Below are 21,962 nucleotides of genomic sequence, written 5' to 3' on the forward strand. Positions count from 1 at the left end.
GCGTTCAACACCATAGTTCCTTCCAAGCTCATCACTAAGCTAAGGACCCTGAGACTAAAAACCTCCATATGCAATTGGATACTGGACTTTCTGACGGGCTGCCCAGGTGGTGAGGGTAGGCACCATATCCGCCTCGCTGACCCTCAACACGGGAGCCCCTCAGGGGTGCGTGCTTAGCCCACTCCTGTACTCCCTGTTCACCCACACCCATTTAAGTTTGCTGACGACACGATGGTGGTAGGCCAGATCACCGACGATGATGAGACCGCCTACAGGGAGGAGGTCAGACCTGACAGTGTGCTTCCAGGACAACAATCTACCTCAGTCAGCAAGACAAAGGGGCTGATCGTGGACAACAAGAAACGGAGGCTCGAGCACGCCCCTATTCACATCGACGGAGCTGTAGTGGAGATTGTTGAGAGCTTCAAGTTCCTCAGTGTCCACATCACTAAGGACTTATCATGGTCCAAACACACCAACACAGTCGCGAAGAGGGCACAACAACACGTATTCACCCTCAGGAGGCTGAAAAGATTTGGCATGAGCCATCAGATCCTTAAAAAGTTATACAGCTGCACCATCGAGAGCATCTTGACTGCCTGCATCACCGCTTGGTATGGCAACTGCTCGGCATCCAACCGCAGAGCGCGACAGAGGGTAGTGTGTACCGCCCAATACATCACTGGGGCCGAGCTCCCTGCCATCCAGGACTTCTAGTGCTGTTATTGTGAAGTGGAAACATTTAGGAGCAACAACGGCTCAGCCGTGAAGTGGTAGGCCACACAAGCTCACAGAACGGGGCCACCGAGTGCTGAAGTGCGTATCGCGTAAAAATCGCCACTATTGGAGTCTGGAGCAGTGGAAACTCATTCTCTGGACTGATGAATCACGCTTCAACATCTGGCAGTACAACGGACAAATCTGGGTTTGGTGAATGCCAGGAGAACGATACCTGCCGCAATGCATAGTGCCAACTGTAAAGTTTGGAGGCTGTTTTTCATGGTTCGGGCTAGGCCCCTTAGTTCCTGTGAAGATAATTCTTCACGCTACAGCATCCAAAAATATTCTAGACGATTCTGTGCTTCCAACTTTGTGGCAACAGTTTGGGGAAGGTCCTTTCCTGTTTCAGCTTGACAATGCCCCTGTTCACAAAGTGAGGTCCATACAGAAATAATTTGTGAAGATCGGTGTGGAAGAACTTGACTGGCCTGCACAGAGCCATGACTTCAATCACATCGAACACCTTTGGGATAAATTGGAACACCGACTGCAAGCCAGGCCTAATCGCCCAACATCAGTGCCCGACCTCAGTAATGCGCTTGTGGCGGAATGGAAGCAAGTCCCCGCAGCAATGTTCCGACATCTAGCGGAAAGCCTTCCCTGAAGAGTGGAGGCTGTTATAGCAGCAAAGGAGGACCAACTCCATATGAATGCCCATGATTTTGAAATGAGACGTTTGAACAGGTGTCCACATACTTTTGGTCATGTGGTGTATTTCCTTTTTATTTATTTGTTAATGTTCTGCTTTTTAACTGTATTGTTGGGAAAGGGGCTCGTAAGTAAGCATTTCATGGTAAAGTCGACTCTTGTTTTATTCGGCGCATGTGACATACAAATTGATTTTCATTTGAGATGCTTCCCACATCACTCACACAGGTTGCTCTGCTCTCAGATGAATTACACTGGCCTCCAGGGCAGGCTGTGTCCCAAATGGCACTGTATTCTCAATATAGTGCTCTACTTTTGATCAGAGCGCTATGGTGCACTACCCTTTTTATACAGCAATATAAATGGAATAGGGTGCCATTTACTACAGACAGAGGCTCTATACCCAGAGCGTTGTCATGTCAATCGCAGGCTGTAAAACAATTGGGGGGGTCCGCTTGTGTTGGCATCTCACCAGATTGGACACGGTTACCATGGCAGCCAGGCTTCTGGGGCAGGGCCTGCGGATGGAGGCTGGCAGGGGACAATACACAGGTGCCATGACACCCCAGGGACTTGTCACCTATCTTATTTTTTTTCCCCTTGTAGCAGATGTTCTGTTTGTTCAGTCACGTACTGCTTTCAGCGGAGTAAATACGTTTCCGAATAAAAATCAAACTAAAGGGCGTAGTTATTTTAACTCTGTCATCTAATTAAAATAGAATTTTGAGAAGACAAGTGGTTTTGTTCGTGAGGAGGCATGGTGTCTGCTGCAGGGTACTTTATAGTGTGTTGTGCCATGAACATTGACATTCAGTTACATTATGTTGCATACAGTTACATTACGTTGCATGAAGTTATACCTGTGTAGTAAGTAACACACAACTCTAGTAGAATTACAAAAGTGAAATTGGGACTAATCCTTAATCCACCTGGGTAAAAACAAAAATCCCTTTAACACCAAACTAATTGCTAATGTAGGTCATAGAACCTGCCTTTACAATTGTTGTATTACAACTACTGTGTTTTTACACGGGTATAGAGCAATGCCATGTACAACTCCCCAGCTTTTTAGTTTGAATGTGATTTGATTTACCCCCCACGTCTGTGTCTCTTTCATTCAGACATCCAAAGATGCACATCAAAACTGGCCTTGTGGATGCCCACCTGTACTGCCTGAAGAAGTCTGTGGTCGACTTCCTCGTTGATAACAAGTGAGGCCTTTTCGCATGTTTTACTTTGGTACTGTCCTAAATTGGACGTAGCCTTTGTGTATGAACTTTTGCATGTCCACCTTTTTGCGTGTCATCATAAATGTGTTTTATGTTAAATGTACACTGAGTGTACAAAACAGTAGACATAGACTGACCAGGTGAATCCAGGTGAAAGCTATGATCCCTTATTGATGTCACTTGTTAAATCCACTTCAATTAGTGTAGGGGAGGAGAAAAGGCTTAAAAATCCTTCTTTAACCTAAGACAATTGAGACTTGGATTGTGTGTGTGCCATTCAGAGGGTGAATGAGCAAGACGAGATTTAAGTGCCTTTGAAAGGGGTATGGTAGTAGGTTCCTGGCGCACCGTTTTGTGTCAAGAACTGCTTCCCGTGTGTATCAAGAATGGTCCACCACCCAAAGGACATCCAGCCAATTTGACACAACTGTGGGAAGCATTGGAGGCAACATGAGTCAGCATCCCTGTGGAACGCTTTTAACACCTTGTAGAGGACATGCCCCAACAAAGTGAGGCTGTTCTGAGGGCAAAAGTGGGTGTAACTCAGTATTAGGAAGGTGTTCCTAATGTTTTCTACACTCAGTGTATATCAAATTCTTTTTTAAAGGTACCAATAACCATCAACATAAATGTGAATACAGTGTGTTGCTAGATACAGGTGAAATAGCGAATGGCACCTTTCTTGCCAAGTTGCATGCGTGTTGAATTGGAGTTAATATATGAACAGACTGTGACTGTGGAAAGGCTTAGAGACGGGTATGTATTCTTGTTAGGTGTTAATTTGTTTTACAATGTGCCACTTGAGCAGTTTATTAGGCTTTTACCCCCCTTGGGCGTTAGTGTCAGAGGTACACCTCAATCACAACTGTGGTGATCATCTCACTTCCTCATACTTCTTGTACTACTTCTTTTCAAGTGCAATCACTTTGGACCAATCAGAAAGTCTGTTTATTGCCCATTTGAAATGTTTGGGTTACCATATATAATAGGGCCACCACCACAGATTTACTTAAAGCTTATAACATGTAGATGTAATTTATAGGAGCTCTGTAGCCACCACCACCAGATCAAATGATCCACAATTTTAAAGATATACACCTGATCATTCAAATCCAGGCCAAGCAATTAAATGCGTTGTTAGATGCCTCACTTAGTTGAAATGCATCTCACTTTGATAAATGTACGTCCTATTGATGTAACCTATATTTCTAATGGTGTTACATTAATCTACTCACATTCTCCAGCCCATACATCCTAGGCAGGTGATTCCTCCCCCCCACCCCCACCTCCACCAGCAAGACCAAAAGCAGAAGCTCCACCCTTCTACTCCTCCACCCACCCCCAGTCTAGACCCCCAGTCCCTTTATGCTTGTTAAACTGGTATTGTGAGGAGACCCAGCAGCTCCTTTAAGTGGTGTTGAAAATACGCACAGGTGGCTTTAATTGGAGAGTACATTACTCACTAGCTCGATCCCTTTCCCTTCAAATATACATTTTCGACCGGGGATTTACATAAATATGCAGCAACGCAGCCGCTTGTTCCTGCTGCTTCCCATTGCTTTGACATATTTTAATTTAACCTTTATTTAACTAGGTAAATCAGTTGACGGCCTACCCCAGCCAAATCCTAACCCGGACGACGCTGGGCCAATTGTGCGCCGCCCTATGGGACTCTCAATCACAGCCGGTTGTGATACAGCCTGGAATCAAACCAGGGTCTGTAGTGACGCCTCTAGCACCTCTAGCACTGAGATGCGCCACTCGGGAGCCCTATTTATTCATCAGTCCTCCTGATATAAATATAATTTAATCTAATCTGCCGTCCAGACTCAGGAGACCCCAAAACCACTACCCCCTTTTTTATTTCTCTCCCTCATCAAAGTAGGTTGACTTTAAATTCAGCTCCCTTTTCTTTCACATTCTCCTCTTTTCCTCTCTTTCTCTCTCCTGCTGTCTCTCTCCATCTTTCTCTCTCCCCCTCTCTTTCTCGCCCTCTGTCTCGCTCTTCTTCTCTCTTTTGAAGCTGCTCTGCTGTGGAGCGCTCATGGAGAAAAACAGACAAGAGTAACTGTTGTTTCTTTCTCAGCATTCAGATGGAAATTCTAATCTCCCTTCAAAGAAACTAAAAAGAGAGTGAGGAGGAGAGATGGAGAGGGACAAGGAGTGCAGTGCAGAAGTGAGGAGGAGGAGGAGGAGAAATTAAAATTGCCTACAGGGCTTACTTGGATGTTTGAAACCTTGATTCAGCCTTATTTTTTTTTTTTACCTGTTAGGAAACCCTTGAACGTGTACACCGGGAAATGATCGTGGTTGTTTCTTTCTTTTCTGGTTAGCATAAAACCCTCATGAGCAGAGTTGGGCCTTCAGCTTGTGACAGTGTTCAGTATATGGACATTAACCATGTACACTCAAAGGAGTTGTCCTCCTTCTCACGCCCCTCTCCCTACTTCTATCATTTGGATTGACCATGAGGAAATATCTCACTCAACCTACGCTGACATTTATTACTCATAGAAGTAGAATGTGCTTCCCCATTCAGGTCAATTGCCATGGTCAGATTTCTATGCCCGCTCTACTAATTCTGTTATTACTCTTCAAAAGATTTGAGGGTCAAAGGTTACACACTTCATGAAGGTAAAATGTACCTTTTTTACTTTCAGTGAATGTACTATTTCAGCAATTCAGTAACTATGTATTTTGTTTTGTTTTTCTCTCAAAGATCAATCTCTTCGATTCGGGGAGAGTTAGTCCCGTATCTGGTCCGCAAACAGTTCTCTAAATCCACCAACTCTCCGAAGGTCAACGATGAAACTCATCAGAACCTAAAGAAAAACGATACCAATGTAAACTTAGGTAATGAACATTCCAAATGGAGTATGCTTGAACATTTAGACTTTCCATAGCTAGGTTGTAACTCACTTCATGTTCATGCGCGCGCACACACACACACACACACACACACATTCACCTGTGTGTAGAGATCCAGATCTCGTCCAGGGATGAGGAGCTGCTACATCTAACCCAGGAGAGGTCCTGTTGGAATGACCACCGTGGGGACATGAGCGAGGCCTACCACGGAGGACGCCTGCGCTGCTACGTGCACATCATGGACGAAGGAATATGTTACCGCGTCAACACGCTAGCAGCCTACATCGAAGCCAATCGCCTGGTGAGTGAGTGAAGGGACACTGTGTTTAAAATGTGACGGTCTTGGTTATTTTACAGAAAACCTAGTTTAATAGCAGGCTCTGTGACCAACATAACGCCAGAGTTGTGGGTTTGATTCCCACAATCATTTTTGGGAGAAAAAAAAAGATATATATGAAAATGTACACACTCACTGCTATAAGTCGCTCTGGATAAGAACGTCTGCTAGATGGCACAAAAAAATTAAAGAAATGTTCATATATTTCAATGATAAGGATGATCCCTGAACATGACTGACAGTATTGCTTTATCCTCATCCATTTTCTCTCCTGTGTTCCAGGCCCCTAAGCTGTTTGATGAGCCTGCAGTCCATCCATCAGCAGTGGTCTCTGAGCGCTGTCTGGTGAGTAGCTACTATGACCAACAGGGAATGCACTAAGAGTAGCTAGATGGGTGGTTTTCTTAGACGTCTGGTACAATGTGGATTTTCTGACTGAGTTTGAGAGTGAGTCATTCGCAGGATTGAGAGTTTCTGATGAGTGAGGGTGACATTAGAGTGAGTGTGCTTTGGTGAGTCACATGGTATTCTTGTTAGTTGTCTATGCGGTAAGATGCTGTAGGTGTCATAGAGGATTTATGAGTAAAGCTCAATTCAGATTGGGATCCGCGATAGTCCGGCTTCCCATTGTGACATATCCCGCTGGGGACGCACAGCCCGACCTTCGCACCTCCCCAAAATGTCCAACCAACGTGTATCCGCGTCCGCGGCTCTTAATCATTTGAATGTGGCAATGGTTGGATTAATTGCTTGAGCCGCGCTGAGAATTCGAAATCTATGAAAGTATATTCTAGAACACTGCTGTACGGCCATGTACATTTTTAACTGTAGTCAACCATAACTTGATATATCTGAAACAGTCTGAATAGCGGAGCACGTATGAGTGCATCCGATGCAGATTAGGGGAGACGGGGCTATACGCTTCTGAATATAGCCTACTCACGTCACAGTTAGAGCGGCCATTGCGTTGTTTCCTCCTCCCGCATGTTGTTGAAAGACCAAAGGGAAAGTAGTATGACGTTTGGGACACAAGTTATGCTTCTTGATAATCATAGATGAATTTAACGTGCACATTTTTCCCCAATAAACAAATAACTTGCCTGAACACTTTGTTTATTGTCCCCAGCGGGATTATTCTCCTGCTGTAGCAAACTGGCTCAAATTAAGGTCCTACATTTGTAGGTTGCCTCTCCATTATCTTTATGTTCAAACTGCTTTCTCAACTGTCGTACACATTTGAGTTCTAAAATATCATCTTATAGTTGTTCTCTCTTTTCTCTCATTAACAGACATATAAAGAGTAAACATTTTTACACTGGAATTTGACTCACTAATATAGTAAAGTGTAGGAAGGGATCAGAGCGAAATGTAAATTCTGCTGTGGTCTTTTCTGCTTATTATCTTTTCACTGACAACGTTCTGCCACGTCTGCCTATTGTCTGTTAGATTGGTGCAGACAGCATAATAGGAGCTTCCTGTCAGATCTCAGACAAGACATCCATCAAGAGATCGACGATCGGAGTGTCCACCACCGTCAGGGAGAAGGTCAAAGTAACCAACTCCATCATCATGCATGGCGTCACCATCGAGGAGGGGTGAGTAGACTCTACTGTATACAGATTTGGACCATTTCTACCACTGAGCCCTTAGGACAGTCATTTTACCTGATTGTCACAGATGATACTTTATGGTGGAGAGAAAGCATTGGAAGAAACAATGTTATTTATTTACATTTGGAAAAGGCTGGGCAGTCAACTCCCTTCCACAATTAAGCCTAGTATAGTGTTGAACCACATTGGGGATCAAGTAGGTTTCAGAGGCCAGTGTAGAGGGAGAGAGAGGACCAAGGGGAACAAGTAGGTTTCAGAGGCCAGTGTAGAGGGAGAGAGAGGACCAAGGGGAACAAGTAGGTTTCAGAGGCCAGTGTAGAGGGAGAGAGAGGACCAAGGGGAACAAGTAGGTTTCAGAGGCCAGTGTAGAGGGAGAGAGAGGACCAAGGGGAACAAGTAGGTTTCAGAGGCCAGTGTAGAGGGAGAGAGAGGACCAAGGGGAACAAGTAGGTTTCAGAGGCCAGTGTAGAGGGAGAGAGAGGACCAAGGGGAACAAGTAGGTTTCAGAGGCCAGTGTAGAGGGAGAGAGAGGACCAAGGGGAACAAGTAGGTTTCAGAGGCCAGTGTAGAGGGAGAGAGAAGACAAAGGGGAACAGGGAGGGAGCTGCAGCGCGAGGGGACTGACTGAGGCTTGTTTTATGTGATATGTGGGTAAAATGGAGAACTCTATGTTGACAATGTCCATTGGTGTGCAGTGAACCAGAGCATGCTTACAATGCAATACAAAACACATAGGTGATGAATATACATGGTTAAACTTCTGGATTCTCAGCAACAACGTATTTCACTTCATCCATATAACTCACAAGTTGTTGCACAGTGAGTTGATAGACTTGTGAACATATTTGCACCAAAACGTTTGGGATAAAAAAAAAAACTCTTCCTTGAAAGTTTCATATTCAACCATTTATTGTGGGTGGATTGCTGACTCTAGAAAGTAAATCTACTATGAATTGGGTTTTTTTTTCAGTCTAGCATTGGGAGATATTTTTAATTAAAGTATTTTCACTCGTGCTGGTTGGTTGAAAGGATGTCCTGGCTGGTGATTTAAAACTGCATGCATGACATGAATCGCAGGAGAGCGACCACTGAGAAGTAGAAAAGGAGTCTGTTATTTTAAATTCAGACATCCTCAAATCCTGGGGAAGAGCTTTAACTGGCAGAGTTAGGCTTTAGCACAGTCCCTCTTAAAGACAGGGAGGCCAGAGCCAGTGTGTGTACCCTCATGTCCCAGTTAGTGCAGAAAAAGAAAGAAATGGCAATTCCTTCACAACATAAAAAAAATGTAAGAGGGGATTAGTAAATCCCTGGCATGTTAAAGAAGGCACTTGCATTTTTGGGCCCTTTGTTTTCATGTAGGAGGGCTTGTTTACAAAGCTAAGGATATTTGGGGGGTCGAGGGAGGCCGGCGGAAGAGGTGGGTGGTTAAAGTGGGGGGGGGGGGGGCTCACAGCAAGGAGGAGCATAGTGTTAGTAATTAGTGGTGTTTCAGTTGGGCTTCTTTGGTGGTCTCTCTGTTTAAAACTCCAATCCTTGTAATCTCCAATTGCCATCCACCCCCCCAGCCGGGTTCCCTCCCTCCTCACCCCACTCTCCCTCCAACCCTACCACCACCACCTGAATAGAATGCCCTCTGTGCAACAGCAGCCAATACAAACCTGCCTGTGTGAGTGGATGCAGGGCTAGCGTGTCAGAGGCTCATGCATGTTGCTCCTCAGCCCGCCCCACAGAGCTCAATCTGTTGGTTCCCCAAGCTCTGCTACCCTAACCCTAACCCAACACACTACCACCACTACCTCAGAGTCTTTCCAACTGCTGGTACTGAGATTTAGCATGCCTCTGCCTGCCACCCAGGGTCTGGAGTTTCACTATGACAGTTACATATGGGAAGATGAGATTAAATCCTGAAAATGAGGTTCATTGATTTCCTCTTTTTTTTTATTGATCAAACCAAACTTAAACTGCACAACCAAAGGTATGAAGAAACAATTTGGATGTGGCTCAGTTGGTAGAGCATGGTGTTTGCAACGCCAGGGTTGTGGGTTCGATTCCCATGGGGGGCCAGTACAAAAACAAAATGCATGAAATGTATGCATTCACTACTGTAAGTCGCTCTGGATAAGAGTGTCTGCTAAATGACTAAAATGTAAATGAAGATTAGGCTAAGAATTTGAAAGATCATTGACTTCTTACCATAGAGAATTTCTACTCCACTCAAAGGAATGAGTATACTGCCTACCTAGACCCCAAACCAACCTACTGTCTGAAATCCGTTGTTTAGACTGAGCTCAGTGCTAATAATGATTACAACATGGGGGTTTATTTCAACATGGGGGTGTGCTTGGTCTCAGCTTTGATGAACTGTCTATAACGTGTCTTTACTGCATGTCCACAACAAAACAAACCTGACGATATGGAATTACATTTTTATTTTATTAAAAATGTTTTTACCTTTTATTTCACTATGTAAGCCAGTTAAGAACAAATTCTTATTTACAATGACGGCCTACCCCGGCCAAACCCGGACGACGCTGAGCCAATTGTGCGCCGCTATATGGGACTGCCAATCACGGCCGGATGTGATTCAGCCTGGATGTTTTTTTTTTCTTCATCTTTTTAGTATATATTTCAATCTCTTTTTTTCATTTTTAAATTAAATATACCTTCCGGCAACCCGCCTCACCCAATGTCATACGGATCTGCTATTTTTAGAACCTATACTCCAGATCATTGCAACTAGCTAGCTGCTACCGAGTGGCCCAGCCCCGAAGCTAGCCTTGAGCCAGGCCCATCTCCCGGCCTGTTCAGTGGACCCTATGATCACTCGGCTACACAGATGATGCCTCCCGGACTCTTCACTAACACGACTAGAAGCCACTAAATCACCGGATTCCTGCCATAAGCTCTGGACCTTTGCATTGGATCATCGCAGCTAGCTAGCTGCTACTGAGTGGCTATAGTGGCTAACACCCTTGTCCCGAAGCTAGCACCAGTTAGCCTCGAGCCAGGTGCATCTCCCGGCTAGCAAACGAAATTACTCCAGCTACAATACCTCTTTTGCCAATTGGCCTGGACCCTTTGGAGCACCGCTGGAGCACCGCTGATCCATCACGACTGGTCTGCCGATGTAATTCCTCCATTGTGCCCTCAACCGGCCTTTGCCGGACGTCGGTGAAGATGCTTCTGCTAGCCCCGGCCTGCTATCTTTATGAACGCTGTGTCTCCCGCTTGCTAGCGTAGTAACGACTACCTAACGGCTTCCCTGTTTCATCTATTGCTGTTCACTGGACCCTATGATCACCTGGCTACATAGCTGATGCCTGCTGGACTGTTCATTAATCATGGTACTCCATTTGGTTTATTTTATCTGTCTGTCAGCCCCAGCCTCGAACTCGGGCCCTGTGTGTAGTTAACTGACCCTCTCTGCCCATTCATCGCCATTTTACCTGTTGTTGTCTTAGCTCATTAGCTGTTGTTGTCTTCCCCGTTGTTGTCTTAGCTAGCACTCCCAATCAACACCTGTGATTGCTTTATGCCTCGCTTTATGTCTCTCTCTAATGTCAATATGCCTTGTATACTGTTGTTTAGGACAGTTATCATTGTTTTATTTTACTGCGGAGCCCCTAGCCGCACTCAACATGCCTCAGATACTTCTTTTGTCCCACCTCCCTCACATGCGGTGACCTCACCTAGCATAACTAGTGCCTCCAGAGATGCAACCTCTTTCATCGTCACTCAATGCCTAGGTTTACCTCCACTGTACCCGCACCCTTCCATACCCCTGTCTGTACATTATGCCCAGAAATCTGCTCCTTTTATTCTCTGTTCCCAACGCACTAGACGACCAGTTTTGATAGCCTTTAGCCGTACCCTCATCCTACTCCTCCTCTGTTCCTCTGGTGATGTAGAGGTTAACCCAGGCACTGCGTGTCCCCAGGCGCTCTCATTTGTTGACTTCTGTAACTGTAAAAGCCTTCCTTTCATGCATGTTAACATCAGAAGCCTCCTCCCTAAGTTTGTTTTACTCACTGCTTTAGCACACTCCGCCAACCCTGATGTCCTTGCCGTGTCTAAATCCTGGCTTAGGAATGCCACCCAAAATTCTGAGATTTCCATCCCCAACTACAACATTTTCCATCAAGATAGAACTGCCAAAGAGGGAGGAGTTGCAATCTACTGCAGATAGAACATGCAAAGTTCTGTCATACTTTCCAGGTCTATGCCCAAACAGTTTGAGCTTCTAATTTTAAAAATGAATCTCTCCAGAATTAAGTCTCTCACTGTTGCCGCCTGTTATAGACCCCCCTCAGCTCCCAGCTGTGCCCTGGACACCATATGTGAATTGATTGCTACCTATCTATCTTCAGAGTTTGTTCTGCTAGGTGACCTAAACTGGGATATGCTTAACACCCCGGCCATCCTAATGTCCAAATACACCTCTGCTGTTTTCAATCAGGATCTCAGCGATCACTGCCTCATTGCCTGCATCCGTCATGGGTCCGCGGTCAAACGACCACCCCTCATCACTGTCAAACGCTCCCTAAAACACTTCTGCGAAATGGACTTTCTAATCGACCTGGCCCGGGGATCCTGGAAGGATATTGACCTCATCCCGTCAGTAGAAGATGCCTGGTTGTTCTTTAAAAGTAATTTTCTCACCATCTTAAATAAGCATGCCCCTTTTAAAAAATGTAGAACTAAGAACAGATATAGCCCTTGGTTCACTCCAGACCTGACTGCCCTTTGACCAGCACAAAAACATCCTGTGGCGTACTGCACTAGCATCGAATTGTCCCCGCGATATGCAACTGTTCAGGGAAGTCAGGAACCAATACACACACAGTCAGTTAGGGAAGCAAAGGCTAGCTTTTTCAAGCAGAGATTTGCATCCTGCAGCTCTAGCTCCAAAACGTTCTGGGACACTGTAAAGTCCATGTAGAATAAGAGCACCTCCTAAATCCACGATAATCGAGAATTTCAATAAGCATTTCTCCACGGCTGGCCATGCTTTCCACCTGGCTACCCCAACCCTGGCCAACAGCTCCACACCCCCCGCAGCTACTTGCCCAAGCCTCCCCAGCTTCTCCTTCACTCAAATCCAGATAGCAGATGTTCTGAAAGAACTGCAAGACCGGGACCCATACATATCAGCTGGGCTAGCCAATCTGGACCCTCTCTTTCTAAAATTATCCACCGCCATTGTTGCAACCCCTATTACTAGTCTGTTCAACCTCTTTCGTATCGTCTGAGATTCCTAAAGATTGGAAAGCTGCCGCAGTCATCCCCCCTCTTCAAAGGGGGTGACACTCTAGACCCAAACTGTTACAGACCTATATCCATCCTGCCCTGCCTTTCTAAAGTCTTCAAAAGCCAAGTTAACAAACAGATCACTGACCATTTCGAATCACACCGTACCTTCTCCGCTGTGCAATCCGGGTTCCGAGCTGGTGCACCTCAGCCACACTCAAGGTGCTAAACGATATCATAACCGCCATCAATAAAAGACAGTACTGTGCAGCCATATTCATTGACCTGGCCAAGGCTTTCGACTCTGTCAATCCCTGTATTCTTATCGGCAGACTCAACAGCCTTGGTTTCTCAAATGACTGCCTCGCCTGGTTCACCAACTACTTCTCAGATAGAGTTCAGTGTGTCAATTCGGAGGGCCTGTTGTCCAGACCTCTGGCAGTCTCTATGGGGGTACCACAGGGTTCAATTCTCGGGCCGACTCTTTTCTCTGTATATATCAATGATGTCGCTCTTGCTGCGGGTGATTCCTTGATCCACCTCTACCTAGACGACACCATTCTGTATACATCTGGCCCTTCTTTGGACACTGTGTTAACAAACCTCCAAACGAGCTTCAATGCCATACAACACTCCTTCTGTGGCCTCCAACTGCTCTTAAACGCTAGTAAAACTAAATGCATGCATTTCAACCGATCGCTGCCCTCACCTGCCCGCCCGACTAGCATCACTACTCTGGACGGTTCTGACTTAGAATATGTGGACAACTACAAATACCTAGGTGTCTGGCTAGACTGTAAACTCTCCTTCCAAACTCATATTAAGAATCTCCAATCCAAAATTAAATCTGGAATCGGCTTCCGATTTTCCAACAAAGCCTCCTTCACTTACACTGCCAAACATACCCTCGTAAAGCTGACCATCCTACCGATCCTCGACTTCGCCAACACTCTACTCAGCAAACTGGATGCAGTCTATCACAGTGCCATCCGTTTTGTCACCAAAGCCCCATATACCACCCACCACTGCGACCTGTATGCTCTCGTCGGCTGGCCCTCGCTACATATTCGTCGCCAGACCCACTGGCTCCAGGTCATCTATAAGTCTTTGCTAGGTAAAGCTCTGCCTTATCTCAGCTCACTAGTCACCATAATAATACCCACTCGTAGCACGCGCTCCAGCAGGTATATCTCACTGGTCATCCCCAAAGCCAACACTTCCTTTGGCCACCTTTCCTTCCAGTTCTCTGCTGCCAATGACTGGAACGAATTGCAAAAATCGCTGAAGTTGGAGACTTATATCTCCCTCGCTAACTTTAAGCATCAGCTATCTGAGCAGCTCACCGATCGCTACAGCTGTACACAGCCCATCTGTAAATAGCTCATCCAACTACCTACCTCATCCCCATATTGTTTTTATTTACTTTTTTTGCTCTTTGGCACATCATCATCTGCACATCTATCACTCCAGTGTTAATTTGCTAAATTTTAATTACTTCGCTACTATGGCCTATTTATTGCCTTACCTCCTTACTCCATTTGCACACACTGCATATAGATTTTTCTGTTGTTATTGACTGTACTTTTGTTTATCCCGTGTGTAACTTTGTTGTTTTTTGTCGCACTGCTTTGCTTTATCTTGGCCAGGTCGCAGTTGTAAATGAGAACTTGTTCTCAACTGGCCTACCTGGTGAAAAAAATGTTAGTGTGTATGTATTTTTGGGGGGTTTTATTTCACCAGGTAGGCCAGTTGAGAACAAGTTCTCTAAAAAAAAATGTACAAAAAAAAATTATATATATAATGTCATGTTTTATTTCACCAGGTATTTACAACTGCGACCTGGCCAAGATAAAGTAGTGACGCCTCTTGCACTGAGATGCAGTGCCTTAGACCGCTGCGCCACTCGGGAGCCCTGACAATGGCATTGTTGTATTTTAAATGTTGATGGTGTATACTTTGCCCACACGAGGTAGAGGCTGGTGTTGTTATTCAATATGCATGCTCAGCCTTAACCTCTAGGTTTTATTTTAGCAGCGCTGGTAACTTTTGCGGGGGATTTGGGGCCGGATTGTTCAGGTGTTTCTGGATCGATAGGGTCTTTGGTGGTGGGCGGTGAGGTAATGGCTGTGGTCAGCTCGTTGGTGTGGCTTAAATTGTTCTGGAATTGGTGTTGGAGAGAAAAAAAATCTGTTTTTCAACTAATTTCCTGCAATTCGATACATTTTTCCATGGAGCTGAGAGGAAATTGTGCAGTGTGAACTAATTTCCTGCAATTCTATGCATTTTTCCATGGCTAATTCTATGTTCTTATGCTTAACCATTTTAACTAAACCAATGGGAACCCCAATCAGGCCCCCTGGGCATGTGCCCTGTCTGCCCCATTAGTAATCCAGCCATGACCAAATATTCCTTAATTCATCATTTTTTGAATTTTCTATTTTCACACTGTCTAGCTTTTTTGTTGTTGTGATTTCTACTTCTCAAAGATTATAATAAAAAATATATGTCAATTATCTTTTCTGCGTACTTTGTCTAGTTTTAGCCATTTTAAGTTTAGACTGAAAGCATTTTTCCATAAATAAAATAATTGGTGTGGAGGCAACAATGAATGAATACAGGGGAAACACTGACGCTAATCTAGTCTCTTCAGGAAAATAAAACAAGACAGCTGAAAACTCTGAGGGATCATGTTTCCTTTTAAGGGGGGTCAGAGGCAGGAAAGGACAAGGACCTCCCTCAGCTGTGCAATTAGCTGAAGACATGAAAGAGAAATGTTCATTGTAAATCTGTTCTTCTTCCACTCTGAAAAAAAACCTGGCCTGGCCCAGGCATGTCAAGTAAACATCAAACTGGGCAAATAAAGTTATACAGTTTTTATAGTGCCAAAGTGATCCCAGGAAAATATTAGTGTGTGTCTGTGTGTGAGCCTGTGCAGTTTAAAGCAGCCACAGACAACGGGACAATGTTACTGTTCATCCAGAAAACGGCCTTTTTGAAATTGGAGTAGATGTTTAAACGGTACATAAAACCAGGATTTTGACTGTGTTATGTCAGTGTCCACTGGCCAGAAATCAACTCTGCTGCGATGTCTTCACAGATACCCACAAGCTGCACAGTGTGATAGTGTACTAGTCCTCAAGGGGGACTGACAGCTGATGCTGCTCTGTGTTTGTTTTACAGGTGTAACATCCAGGGCAGTGTGATCTGCAGTAATGCTGTGATTGGCCGAGGTGCAGACATCAAATACTGCCTGGTGGGGAGTGCCCAGCGCATAGAGCCAGATGGTGAGCATACTACCGCTTCATCTCACCTTGCTATCACACACAGTCCCACTCCCCTCTACTCTATCTAGCAGCACTAGTATACCGCAGGTTGCAAGATTCCAGTGCCCCAAAATTTCCCAGGTTTTCCAGAAATCCTGTTTGGTAGATTCCTCGAATCAGGAGAGAATAAGTAGGAAATCCAGGAAACTTCCCACTGGGATTTCTGGGAAAAAAATGGAAGTTTGAGAAAGGTACCTGAATTTTGCATCCCTCAACAGGAGGAAATGACACATGCTACAAGTCATGTAGTATTGTAGCCAGGAGGAATGTTCCAAAAGTTGAAATTGGGATTATTGGGTGTGAACTTGTGTGGGTCAATGTTTATGTGACTGGGTGAATGTGTGTGTGGCGCGCGCCTGCGTGTGCCATGCGATTTATTCTCCTTCTTAAAGCGCATTTAAACCTAACCCTATTTTTGGAATATTCTTAATCCCCTTGTCCATAGTCCTTGATCAAGCTGGGGGGTTGTGTGTGTGTTCCTGTGTGTTTGTATGTTTGTGTGTGTGTGTGTGTTTTGGGGATTGTGGGGTGGGGGGGAGGGTGTCTGGTGGCTGTTGAATTCCGGGTGGTCCTGGCCTGGTCTCTAACCTCTCCATCAATGACACTGTCAGGGGCGCCCCTAAGATGTCCAAGTCCTGCTCAGCCTAATTGACTGAACAACAGGGTGTTGCTACACCACGGCCCCCTGCACCAAATACTGCAACATTTACTTCCCTCCCAACCGACCCCCTTCCACCCTGCCCATCCAACTTCCCAGCCCGGCATGGTTATCGGAGTGCGACTGGACCTGATTAGCCTGCCATAACCTGGAAAGCCCTGGCTTATGGAACGGCTCCCAGAAATCCCAAATTACAAGCTAGATCCTTGTACTTCCCATACACTCAGCCCCCCCAGCCCAGCATCCCCCCCATCCCCCTCCCTCGCCACCAACATCACCTAACTCCTATAAGCTTAAAGCACAGCACAGCAAGAGAGCACAATTCAAAGATAGCCCCTGAAAAAAGGCTAACAGAGTGCCACAGAGCAGAGGTTAATATAACCTATCATTATAAAAGCATCACTTATAATAACTGCCATAAAGTCTCGAAATAGCCCGGAGGATGCCAACAACCGTTCTCTTTTAAGTTCTGAAGTCAAAAGCACTTTGACTCATCATATCAAAGTGCCAAGTTCCCCTTCAATTTGAATAGTTTAATCTTAATGATATAAAAAGTACTCTTCTTTTTTTCTTCTTACGTGATATGGATAATTAAGGCCAAATTAGATGTTAAACCTGAACTTTGCCTTCGCCGTAAGGTTGGATAGTGCTTAGAATACAGCCTTCTCTACTATAGTGACTGTCTCGGATTGATATACTAACACTTCGTTTTGAAGTAAAAGGCATTTATTTTCCCTTTCAATCTGGCTTCACAGGGTGGTCCTATTCATGGCTATCCATCAGACATACAGCTTTGACTACTATCACCCCAAGCTATTGGCCCACTGTGTATACATACATATTACATGCATACTGTGAACAGTGGGTTCTCTTTTACAGAAATGATATCCATATGAAACAAAGAGCAGTTGCTTTATATATAAATCCCCTGAAGCGGTTGCTCCTCACGGGCTCAGTTTGCTTCTGAACACCATCCGTATCAGGTGGGTCGCCTCTCTCGTCAGAGGATAAATGAGGAGCATGACTGGTAAAAGCATTATGCCTCCACTCATAAAGCAGTTAGATGGAAGTGTCTGTAGAGAGAGACCACCCTGTCAGGCAGCCACAGACAGACAGACAAACGTCTTCTGACTGCACAAGCAGTCAGTCAGGTGGCGGTGGGACTCTGCAGGTGTTGCTGCTGCTTCATAAAGAAAGAAGACTGTTCTCCGTGCTTCAGGGAGACAGATATGCTCTTCTCTCCTCTTCCTCCTCTCCCTCACTGTGTCTTAGAAATACACTGCTCTCCTGGTGTTTCATGCTCTGTTTCTCTTTCCTCCAAACTCCGAATGCAAAAGCAGAGCCTTTGTTCGGATTCCTTCACTCTAAAATGTATTTATATGGATCGTGAATCACGTTCCCCGGTTTAGTTTGGATTAGCTGTGTTGCTCTGGATGGATAGCAGGCTCTCCTCAAGTTTGTTTCAATAGGCTGTTAGGCATCGCCCTTATGTGAGGGAAAGAATAATCTGCGTTCACCTTGTTTTTCTCCTGAAATCCTGGTCCATCTGTCATATTGAGAGGGAAAGTGTCGAAATCCTAGAAATGTGTATGATTTGGCACATTATGAAAATATACAGTGCCTTGTAAAAGTATTCAGATCCCTTGGATGTATTCCCTTTATTGTGTTACAAAGTGGGATTAAAATGGATTGAATTTGCTTTTTCTTTTTTTACAATCTACACAAAATACTCGAATGTCAAAGTGGGAGAAAAATCATATCATTTTCAAGATAAATGAAATGAGTAAAATGTCGTTGCATAAGTATTCAGTTCCCTGAATCAATGCATGTTAGAAACACCTTTGGCATCGATTTTTAAAGCTGTGAATCTTCTTGGGTAAGTCTATAAATGCTTTAGACACCTGGATTGTGCAATATTTGCCCATTATTCTTTTAAAATTCCTCAAGCTCTGTCAAGATGTTGGGGATCATGGCTAGACAGCAAGTCTTGACAGATTTTCAAGCAGGTTTAAGTCACAACTGTAACTTGGCCACTCAGGAACATTCACTTTCTTCTTGGTAAGCAACTTGTGTAGATTTGGCCTTGTGTTTTAGGTTATTGGTCTGCTGAATGGTGAATTCCTCTCCTAGTCTCTGGAGTAAAGCAGACTGAAGCAGGTTTTCCTCTAGGATGTTGCATGTGCTTAGCTCCATCCCGTTTCTATTTATCCTGAAAAACTCCAGGGTATGTGCCGATGTCAAGCATACCCATACCATGATGCAGCCACCACCATGCTTGAAAAGGAGGCATTTACTCAGTGCTGTGTTGGATTTTCCCCAAACAAAAAGTGTTATGCAACCAGTGTCTTCCTTTGCTGGTTGCATACAAGATACATATTTTTGTATATTTGTATTCTTGTTTTCACTCTGTCATTTAGGTCATTATTATCATTTAGGTCATTATCACTACAATGTTGTTGATCCATTCTCAATTTTCTCCCATCACAGCCATTGAAAAAGGTAGCTGTTCTAAAAGCACCATTATAAACTGGGTGGTTTGAGCCCTGAATGTTGATTGGCTGATAGCCATTGTATATCAGACCGTATATTATGGCTATGACAAAACATGTATTTTTACTGCTCTAATTACGTTGATAACCAGTTTATAATAGCAATAAGCTTCCTCAGGGGTTTGTGGTATATGGACAATCTCAACGTCAACAGTGAAGTGGCGACTCTGGGATGCTGGCCTTCTAGGCAGAGTTGCAAAGAAAAAGCCATATCACAGACTGGCCAATAAAAAGAGAAGATTAAGATGGGCAAAAGAACACATACATTGGACAGAGGAACTCTGCCTAGAAGGCCAGCATTCCGGAGCCGCTTCTTCACTGTTGACGTTGAGACTGATGTTTTGCGGGTACTATTTAATGAAGCTGCCAGTTGAGGACTTGTGAGGCGTCTGTTTCTCAAACTAGACACTTTAATGTACTTTTCCTCTTGCTCAGTTGTGCACTGTGGCCTCTCACTCCTCTTTCTATTCTGGTTAGAGCCAGTTTGTGCTTTTCTGTGAAGGAAGCAGTACACAGCGTTTTACGAGATTGGAAATTTCTTGCATGGAATAGCTTTAATTTCTCAGAACAAGAATAGACTGACAAGTTTCCAAAGGAAGTCTTTGTTTCTGGCCATTTTGACCCTGTAATCAAACCCACAAATGCTGATGCTCCAGATAGTCAACTAGTCTAAAGAAGGACAGTTTTATTACTTATTTAATCAACACATTTTCATGTGTGCTAACATAATTGCTAAATGGATTTCTAATGATCAATTAGCCTTTTAAAATGATAAACTTGGATTAGCTAACAGTGCCATTGGAACACAGGAGTGATGGTTGCTGATAATGGGCCTCTGTACGCCTATGTAGATATTCCATAAAAACTCTGCCGTTTCCAGCTACAATAGTCATTTGCAACATTAACAATGTCTACACTGTATTTCTGATTCATTTGATGTTTTTTTTAATGGACAAAAATGTGCTTTTCTTTCAAAAACAAGGACATTTCTAAGTGACCCCTAACTTTTGAACGGTAGTGTATATAAAAAATCTCCCACTTTGACAGAGTATTTTGTGTAGATTACAATTATATTGCCAAAAATTACAATTACCATTTTAATCCCACTTTGTAACACTGTACTTTTGCAATGCACTGCATACGTTTTGTCTGAGTTGAGCATGTTAACTGCCTTGTGACACTTAATTTCTGCTTGAAATTACTTTCTGCTTGAAAAGTACTTCAAAGACCAGAACTTGACTTCAGTTTATCGAACACTGTTGTTTTACAAAACCAATTAACCACTCGCTCTAGGTCTAGGGGTCTTAGGCCTGCTTAATTATACAGTCCATCTCAAATACTAGGTTCTACAGAAGAACAAAGGGTCATAATCTTCTAACTCGAATGTCTAATTGTGAGAGGTTTCTTCTCATCTGTAGCTGAAAGGACTAACGAGGTGATCGTTGGAACTGACCAGCTGATGGAGATCTAGTCCAGGGGGAAGACTGACCGACGGGAACAACACCTTATTGACCGATCCAACAGACCGCAGCAGTGAGGCAAACTAACCGACCACCAGGCAGTCCCACACCTCACCATCTCATTGTCTTTTTTTTTTTTACATTGTGTCCAAATAAAAGCAATTTTATTTATCCCAAGGATCTGTTTCAGTGGTGTTCTTTGTGTGAGTCTTGTCTGTTATTTCTGGGTGATTTCTATAAAGTTTTGTTAAGTGTTTGTTTGGTCCGTGTGTTGTCGTCTATACATACATTTCTTCACACGACTATACAGCCTGGTAGTCTGTGTCTGTGCCGTGTGGTGCAGCAGAGGACCAGAGCAGCACATTGGGGGTTACATTTATTTGTACACAAAAATGGTGGGCTGGACCACCCAGTGAGATCTCATCAAGTAACACATCCCTCCCACGTTCACAAACTGATAGAAATTTAGGAGTTGGTCTCTTGACTTTTTTTCTTCTTTGCTGTCAATGATTTATTGCATTCTTTCACCAGCGCATTTCTTAAATTACAGGTCTGAAGTACCTTAGTCACAAACGACGACAGATCTCCAGGAAGATGCTCCGTCAATCGTGTGATTTACAGCGGCCTGCTTCATATTGTGTCCGTGACCAATAAAGTCATTTAGCGTCATTGGCAGAGTAATTATGTTGTCTGTCTTTTCTCTTCTTTTGTTTTTGTCGTTAGTGACGCTAGAATAATAACTTCACTTTCAACTCACTTTTGCGTTACATTTTTTTTTTATACAGAAAATAGATTCAAGTCCCGATACAAAAGTTATTGTAAAACAAATTGTTGTAATCGAAATTGCCAACCACAATCTTCAAAGGACTCCTTTTTTGTGGGTATTTAAAGACTTGCATACATAGATAAATGGTAATATAAATTAAACAATGTTATTTTGCATTCTTCTTCCTGCTTTAAACTTTAACCCTTTCAGCTGCCTCTGACCTGAGAGCATCAAGTCCAATTTATGAGATCTGGCATGGGTTGTTTTTTAAAGCCAGGTTTGTATATTTATACAGCAGCCAACTCCTGAGTTCTTGTGACTGTGTTAGTTAGGTGTTAACCTGTTCAGTGTCAGTCCCCACCTCTCTGGTCCGAATGTGGCAGATGCTTGTGTTTTCCAGGTCTCGGGATCAGATGTCATCCAACAGATCATATATCAGCTCTTGTCTCTGGGTTAGTCTCCATAGGGATATTTGTTACTATGATAA

At 44.0% G+C, this 21,962-nt stretch overlaps 1 protein-coding gene across 1 annotated transcript in view; it reads left to right on the forward strand.

The window, feature by feature from the left end:
* Positions 1–20,886, forward strand: part of ei2bg (Translation initiation factor eIF-2B subunit gamma) — a 47,563-nt gene extending 26,677 nt beyond the window's left edge. Inside the window, 7 exon segments of the mRNA NM_001173820.1 lie at positions 2,550–2,639; positions 5,377–5,510; positions 5,636–5,826; positions 6,145–6,207; positions 7,309–7,457; positions 15,900–16,003; positions 20,668–20,886. Coding sequence (NP_001167291.1) covers positions 2,550–2,639; positions 5,377–5,510; positions 5,636–5,826; positions 6,145–6,207; positions 7,309–7,457; positions 15,900–16,003; positions 20,668–20,720 — 784 coding nt within the window. The 3' untranslated portion in view covers positions 20,721–20,886.
* The last annotated feature ends 1,076 nt before the right edge of the window (positions 20,887–21,962 follow it).

The sequence above is a fragment of the Salmo salar genome, chromosome 03 (assembly GCF_965601325.2).
Source record: "Salmo salar chromosome 03, fSalSal1, whole genome shotgun sequence".
In the NCBI taxonomy this organism is placed as follows: Eukaryota; Metazoa; Chordata; class Actinopteri; order Salmoniformes; family Salmonidae; genus Salmo; species Salmo salar.